The 8,499-nt window shown below is 37.5% G+C and overlaps 1 protein-coding gene across 5 annotated transcripts in view; it reads right to left on the bottom strand.

The window, feature by feature from the left end:
• Window positions 1-603: 603 nt before the first annotated feature.
• IQCH (IQ motif containing H) overlaps window positions 604-8,499 on the bottom strand; it is a 111,183-nt gene continuing 103,287 nt past the window's right edge. For 2 of the 5 annotated variants that reach the window (XM_043494528.1, XM_043494529.1), the window contains 3 exons: window positions 4,191-4,252; window positions 2,401-2,509; window positions 604-964 (listed from right to left, as the gene is read on the bottom strand). In XM_043494528.1, coding sequence (XP_043350463.1) covers window positions 866-964; window positions 2,401-2,509; window positions 4,191-4,252 — 270 coding nt within the window. In that variant the 3' untranslated portion in view covers window positions 604-865. Of the gene's footprint in view, window positions 965-2,400; window positions 2,652-4,190; window positions 4,253-5,620; window positions 5,747-8,499 lie in introns of all 5 variants that reach the window. The other 3 variants (XM_038418447.2, XR_005295192.2, XR_006274934.1) reach the window with 3 other exon arrangements.

The raw sequence follows: 8,499 nt of genomic DNA, 5'->3' as shown, positions 1-8,499 counted from the left end.
ACTGAATGCATCCGATGAAGTGAGCTGTAGCCCACAAAAGCTTATGCTCAAATAAATTTGTTAGTGTCTAAGGTGCCACAAGTCCTCCTTTTCTTTTTGCGAATACAGACTAACACAGCTGCTACTCTGAAATCAGTCTATTGAGTTTATGTAAAAAAAGATTAAGATGTGACTTGATCAGAGTTTATACTATCTCCATGGAGAGTTTTCTCATAGTAGGGTACTCTTTAATTTAGCATGGCATAACAAGATCCCGCTCCTGGAAGCTGAAGCTAGACAGATTTAGATTAGAAAGAAGGCACAGATTTTTAACAGTGAGGGTCATTACCCATTGGAACAATTTACCTAGGAATGTGCTGGATTCTTTGCCACCAGCGGTCTTCAAATCAAGTCTGGATAAATTTCCAAAAGAGATGCTCTAGCTCATGTCAGAAGTTATGGACTTGATGCAGGAAGATTTGTATGGTCTGTGCTATGCAGGTCAGACTAGAAGATCATTATGGTGCCTTCTGACTTTTAAAACTATGAGTCTACGAATAAGGTTTGAAAAATACATGCTGTACTACACAATATATAATTCATAATATGAAGTTGGCGGACAGGTATAAGAAAATGGACAATGTTTATTTTGTTCCTCTGTTCTTCACCAAGATTTCCTTTTGCACCACCAGGAATATTTTAGTTACTATTTTACTAATCATTTAAGCTCACTCAGTTATCATTAAAATTTCCGGTCTAAGCTAATATTAATTTAATTATCAATAGACAAGGACAACAAAACCTGTAACTTATTTCTTTCCTGCATTCCTGAGAATGAGAGAGTTTTTCCTAGAGGCTTAAAAAAGAGTTTTAAAATTTCTGTCAACTATTCTTGCGGAGCATCTTCTTTGGAGGATTCCTCTTTAAATTTCAATTTGTTTTCTGCTGTAATTCCCAGAATTGCTTCAATATCTTGAACTGCTATCTGTAATAGATTGAAAGAGTGAAAGTTATTTAATGGACATTATATTGGAATAAAGGCTCCACAAATTTTTCAGATGGTTGCAAATCCCCCCCCCCCGAAGTAATTTGTGTTGTTTAACAGAATGCACCAATGGAATCATCCAGTATTACTGTGGGATTGGGGGTGTATTTATTTAAAAATAAACACAAATACATATAAATCCTAGGTAAATGAAAATATATAGCTAGACAAATTTTGTTATTCTAATTAACTATGTTGTTTTATTATGCATATATAAATCATTAATTCACTATAAATAAATTGAAATAAAATCTGCTTTTACATTTTTCTTCAATACTTGGTTTTGAGTCCCTCCCTCAGATCAGAAAAATATTTTTTTCTATTTATTGTGTTTCATGTTAAAATTTAATTCTGTTTCCCCCGAAAAATGCCATTTGACTCATCACAAGAAAATACACTTAGAGTTAAGATTAAGTCTGTTTTACATTCCATATCAATTACAATACAAATTTGCGATATAGGGGTCTCTTCTTGCCTTTTAAGAAACTGTTTATAGTTCAAGTTTTTAAAATCTTCTGTAGAGCTAGAGGGCCTATGGGTTAGCAAAAGAACATTTGCTGAAGTTATGCTACTCTTTAGAATCAAAAGATAGCATCATTTTATAATAAGCAGTTGTTTCCACTATAAACTAGTCACTCTGTACTTTTTTATGGCCAGATCAAGCAAAAACTTACTATTGGATGTAGGGCTGGATTCACTATTGCCCGATGGTCTCTTTTCACCAGCTAAGCTGGTGCATAAGGGTTCCCCAGGGAACATTCCCAGAGTAGAAATGCCCAATGCTAGGCACAGAGCTCTACAGCTGCCCTGAGTCCATGAATAAGGTGAGATCAGGTGTGGAGTGGGTACCCCCAGAAGAGGGAGTGCCAAGGAAACAAAATTAAAACTGTACTAGTCTGTTTCAAAGTTTAAGGTGACATGCAAAAACTAAATGGATTGAGTGGTGAAGAATGAGTTGGATGTTTTAAATGTGATATTAATATTTTAAGTGGTGATTAGTAAAACAGGAAACTTCATTTTTTAATTTTTATCTGGATGGTATTCCTTTAAAAACACAAGGGCCGATTGTGACAGAAGTCCCTAAAGCAGTATGGTGGCCTCTTTTGCCTCTTGCATGAGAAACTCAGAAGCTTTGGAGATTCAGGTTACAAATGGTTCCAAGTTAAAGCATATTTGTTTTCAAAGAAAAAGTTTCAAACTATTAAATTTAACTAACAGGTTCATTGGGAGACTTGCTATATTGACCTCTACAGTGTGAAATATGTACTGCTAACAATGAAAAAGGAATGGTTTAACACTTGTTTACAATACAGCATGAGGTATTTTCAGCCCTGGTACAGAAATTAACCAGGATCGTTAGTTAATTAACACCTCACCTTAAAATTGGTCTCGCCTTGCATATTAGGTGCTGATATTTCTTGATGGATGATGGAGAGATTGTGAGCAAAGGTCATGAGGACCCCCTGGAGATCCTCTCCGATTGTTCTGTTAATGATATCCAAACAAATGAGTTTACCAATGATTCCCTTCACATGCTTAAAAACAATCGGCTTCTCATTTGTGCCTGTCTGGTGATGGAATTTAATGAGTATTTTCAATCTCACAAGGTGGCAATCTTCAGGGAGATCTGAAAGATGAGGCTCCATTTTAACTTGTCAACAGAAAGGATTTGAGTAATAAATAATTTTTATTAATCAACTTAGCAAATGAGGGCAGTAGGTTCAGCTATTCCAAGCACAAGGCTACCACTGAGTTAGGACAGTGGCCTTAGCATATTTTTTAACATTTAAAGTAGTGTAAAAGAATTGTTGCTACTTCATGCATACACAAATACAATTCATGCATAACACTTTCTTTTTGTGATACACAGACACTTGAACTGCATCAGTATTACTTAGACTATTGCACTGTTCTTAGAAATATTAGTATTAGTCTTTGGGGCTTTAATCTCTTGATAGTACATCTAGAGTCTCATTATAGCATATTTCATTGAGGGGGAATATGCCTCATTTAGAGCATGTCAGTTGCAATGCACATTAAGCACAGTGCAGTAAAATGCAGGATGAATTACATGGCTGAGTTATTTTAAAAATGTTACAACCTGAACCAAACAGTTACATTTTTGGAACTTAATTTCCAAATTAAAATGGTTGTCTGACATGTATTTAGCAGTCTTGTTTGAGGGAAATGAAATATCATACAGACAGTGTTAGAGATTCCATAGGATGTAAGGTTTCAGAGTAGCAGCCATGTCAGTCTGTATCCGCAAAAAGGAAAGGAGGCAAACTTTGGATGAGAGTCAGCTTAATTTCATAAGACCAGATCTGGAGGCAGTGATGTGTAAGATGGTGTGAGTTATACATTAGGCAGTGATTGTGAGTTCAAGCCCTGGTCTACACTAGCGCGGGGGTCGACCTAAGATATGCAACTTCAGCTACGCTCTGTGCGTAGCTGAAGTCGGCGTATCTTAGGTCGACTTACCTGGCCGTGAGGACGGTGGCGTGTCGACTGCTGCCGCTCCCCCGTCGACTCCGCTTCTGCCTCTCACGAGCTGGAGTTCCGGAGTCGATGGGGAGCGCATTTGGGGATCGATTTATTGTGTCTAGACGAGACATGATAAATCGATCCCCGATAGATCGATCACTACCAACCGATCCGGCGTGTAGTGAAGACCTGCCCCAAAGAGTCTAAGAGGGGTAGAAAAGAGGTGTAAGGTTCAGTAGGGTGGAAACAACGCTAATTTAGGAGTTAAATTTTCAAAAGTATTTTCAAAGTTCCATTTTCAGAAGCACTTAGGAGACTACAGTTGCTAAGTGCCAAGTCACTTTTGAAAATTTTACCCTAGATCCTTGACACCTTCCCTTCTGTTGAGTTTCTTGCTAACTCTCCTTCTAGCTCCTTGGTGTGTAAACTACACTAACACCCTTACACCCACTTACTAAACTCTTTAGATCCATCCTCTGTTCTTTCAACAGGCCAGTCTCACTGGAAGTCATCACATCACAACTAAATAGTGGGTGACAATCACTGAATTGCCAGATGGTCTTCCAGTAAATCAGCACTTTTATTAAAATCCATGATAGTAATACATTGTATTTTCATTTTCTTCAGCTCAAATAACTGTCCACTTGTTTACCTGGCTATTTAACTTATACTGTGTACTTACATCATTCCCAATCTGTACCGCTTGCGATCTTCATACAGTATAAAAATTGTTCCTTGTTTTTCCTGTTACATTGAAAAAAGTTATTTTAACTGTTGCTTAAAACAGTGTACATACTGATACTTACAATAAGAGATGCTAACATCTATTGTGCAAGCATGGTATGTACAAAATCATGTCATCAAAGAAAGGATAGTTTTAAACTGTATGTACTGGATTATGACTCCGCGTAACCTAAGTAATTTGTACCGGAGAATACAATATAATAATTCTGTGTAAATCCAAATATATACATTTCAGAGTCTGTTCATATTCTGTGCCTTCTACAATGGTGGATGGTCATGGATATTTTAAAAATGGTTTATGTATACACTTCGTTAATTCATCAAGGTAAAGAAGGCCCATAAGAGCATTACATTCTGTAAAGTTGAGAGACATTGAAAATGTTTTTAGTCTTCATTTTATCTTCTAATTCATTATGGGCTAGATCCTTGTTCCAGGGGTGTCAGTGGCAAAACTCCCAGGGTCTGATTTTCAGAGGCACTAAGCACCCATTATCATATCATTTGGAAATGTGAGAAATGACTCCCGATATGAAAGGCAAGTAGGAGACTCTGAAGTCTTTGTTGAGTGACCATGTGGAAGACTTCTGCCCCAGACACTCTTTCCTTTTATTATTCCCTCTCTTCATAAAAAAGAAAATGAGTACCAGTGGCACCTTAGAGACTAACAAATTTATTTAAGCATAAGCTTTCGTGAGCTACAGCTCACTTCATGCTAATGCTCAAATAAATTTGTTCATCTCTAAGGTGCCACTGGTACTCCTTTTCTTTTTTGTGAATACAGACTAACACGGCTGCTACTCTGAAACCTCTCTACATACCGTCTCCTCCCCTCTTTTTCCACGTTCCACTATTACTTTCTCATTGCTCTCTTCTCTCACTCCATTCACAATCCTCTACCTCTTCCTTCTCCACTGAAATCTGTTTCTCTGCATCCTCCATCCATCTCTCAATCTCCTTCTTCTCATTCTTCACAGAACCACCCCCCACTTTTAAGCCCACTCATATGATCCTCAGGATAGTCGCCTACCAAGGAGTCAACTAAATATACTTAATCCAAAGGAAAACAACAGGAAACCTGTTGCTAAACCAGACTAATTGATATGGGGCCTGCTAAAGAATCCTTTGTAATTTAGCTTTCATACATTAATCTCAGTAAATCTCTTAAAAAAGAGTGATATGTTAAAGTACTATCAAGTCTGCCTTATGGCACAAACAAGATATAGGACAATTTTATGGTGAATTTTGTCCGATATAACAGAACTCCTGCACATGGTATTGTGCTGTATGATTTCAGAGGATTATAGTTTCCAGATAGAAGTTAGGCAGAATGACTATTACACTTGTCTATACATTTTTCTCCTTCCATACCTGGACATCAAATCCAATGCCATGAGCCTTACATATTTGGAGGAGAACACTATAGTAAATTACTGAAAGGTTGGAGTGCCTCAGCTGACTGCTCATTACTGCATAGCGGCTGCTTACTGGAGACAGCTGGAAAAAAACAATACATGATTCTTCATTTCATATCATTTTATATAAAGCACCTACAATTTGCTATTTAAATATAAAGGACTTTTGCTGTTATAGTGGTGTAAATCTGGAGTAACTCCATTTCTATTGGCAGTGGTATTCCCATTCATATCAATATCAGTTGAACATATAACTCAGAAGCAATGTAGGTTTCTGTGGGCCAGATTCTACTTTCAGATATATTGATGTAAATCTGGAGTAACTCCCCTGAGATGCTCTTTGTGACTCACCTGTAGATGTTTTAATTACTTCACTGATGACTGAAGCACTATGGAACCATTCTATCAGATTTTGACTATAGTGGAGCCCCTCCAGATTTGCACTTCTATAGCTGAGAGCAGAATCTTCACACTGTGTGCAAATCTGTATTGTTTTCAAGTAATATGCTCAACTGCTATTGATATGAATGGAAATTCCAGTGCGACAGTCAATCGAGTTTCTTGAGCTATGAACAGAGGGTGATCTATAGATTCCCCAGAGCCAGATTTACAGCTGGCCTCACTCCAGGTCTGCACATGCAGCCACTACATGTGCATGCACAAATGGCTTTCTCTTTATGTAAATCTTGTAACTTGATGCCTCACCCCCAATCTGCATTTGTTAAGAGTTTGTTTGAAAATGCAGAGGCCATTTTAAAAAGTGTGACCTTGAGTATTTATACTGTAGCACATAAAATGCAGTATAGTTTGTTATTATAGAGTATTACAAATCTAAAAAGTTTAAGCCAATGTGACAGAGCAAAGCCAGATAGAGATTCTTCTTCCCTGTCAAGAAGTTGAGATCTGAAGGACCATTGTGAATTTTCAGGAATCTGGACATCATAAAACACAGCAAAAGGAAGAAAACAAATGCCAAAATTCTGAGCATCATATGTGTGAAAGATGTTTCGATATTACAAAGAAAATGCCAGTTCCCGTTCACTATTTCATTTTGATTTACTTAATCTTCAGAGCAAACAGTTAAGGGTCTTGCAATCAATATATGTTTACTTTTAGAATAACAGCATCCCAAAGTAGGATATAACCAACCGCTCTTCAATCTGATAGCATGGTTCTTCAGTGTCTTCAGCAACAATCATCAAAGAAGTAATAAAACAGTCAACATGTGGTTCAGACAGGACAGCTCAACACCATCCCATCTGTCAATATCATATCTGCCACATCATGGTTTCTCACATAAAAAAGCAGAAGCCAAAAACTATCAGTGTGTAGGAGACCATTGTGATTACTGAGCATGTTATTGCATGGTAATTACCATGAAGTTGCATCATAATTCCAGTCTTATTTTTGTCTTAAGTTATAATAGTATGAAAATTACAACAGCCAAGGGGGAAATTCTGCCCTGAGATGGCACATGTATCTCATCATTAAAATAGATGTGGATGAGCTCTGTGGGTTCAGTTTGCAGTGGATGGCAATGAATCACTTGTTTGCTTGGAGTTTGGGGTTTTAGAAACTCGTTTGCTAGGAGTTTGAGGTTTTAGAAACTGAATTTCTAGAAATGCTGCAAGTCAAAACTTGTTTACCTACACACAGGACAAAAAGCTCTTCATGGTTTAAGCTACTTTAAAGACTGATACCCATTTACACTAATGTCATTCTACATCACTATGGCCAGAGCAGTGTAAAGGAGCTTTAGTGTAACTGAAAATCAGGTCTTCAGGGTCTGATCTGCAAGACACTCAACTCACTGGGATAAATTCTCACCTGGTGCAAATCAATATAGTTCTACTAAAGTCAACAGTGCGAATCGATTTACACCACTAAAGTCAATGGAAGTTGGGGGACCTATTCTGTAAAGCAATTTGAGCTTTCAAGTCACAAGCACTGTGCAAACAACGTTACTCTGGCCCACTGAATGTTCGTAGTAAAACCCCACATTCACCTTGATTGTGACTCTACATGAACCTTTTGCACATCATTACACTGAAGTGAGTGGTGCCTGAGTACAGCCACATCCAAAAAGCAGAATTTGCTCTAGTGATATATTGTTCAAGTTGGATGAGAAGTCGTTTAATTCTGCCATCACTTGTATGCTGTGCTCGCTCAGAAATCCAGACACTCTACATGACTGCGCTGGTCAAGTAGCTCTAGAGCAAAAAGAGAGTATTCTGAATTTGGGAAAATATACTAGTCTTGGCCTTCTTCTCTATTATGCCTGAAGGGAGCAGGGTTCCCATTCAGAAAATGAAAATAGGAATTGTGGTTAAAAAGGGGAAGTGGGATCAAAGAACAATGTTTGGGGAAAAAATACACACATGGCATCGTAACTGTAAGTCCTTCAGTATTGGTCAACTGTCAAGGCAGATATAGTTTTAGGGCTAACAAACTTGATAGCATCACTTTAAATACATAGAAAGTGGAAAACTTTAATGGCAATGAGAACACAACTGCTGGATAAATCAAATCAGTTAGGGATAATAGAAGCATTGTGACCAATAGTAAGGGGTGTATTCTTCCACCCTTATTCAACTTGCACCTTACTCTCATAAATCCCACACATTTAGTTGACATATTTCATGAGAGTGAGGTGATATTCATTGGGTATAAGGTTGGTAGAATCTAAATGATTTAGCAAATATGGAACATAATATTCTAAAAAATCTTTTACAATCCACCCAAGCTCTGTGTTGAAAATGGACCTTAGTTCTGCTTACACATTATCATTCACCTCCTTACAAATGCTGCCCAATCAATATCATTTTGCCATGAAAT

This window comes from Dermochelys coriacea, chromosome 10, assembly GCF_009764565.3.
Source record: "Dermochelys coriacea isolate rDerCor1 chromosome 10, rDerCor1.pri.v4, whole genome shotgun sequence".
NCBI classification, from domain to species: Eukaryota; Metazoa; Chordata; order Testudines; family Dermochelyidae; genus Dermochelys; species Dermochelys coriacea.
The sequence above is the reverse complement of the archived record's forward strand: the minus strand, read 5'-3'. Positions and strand labels throughout refer to the sequence as shown.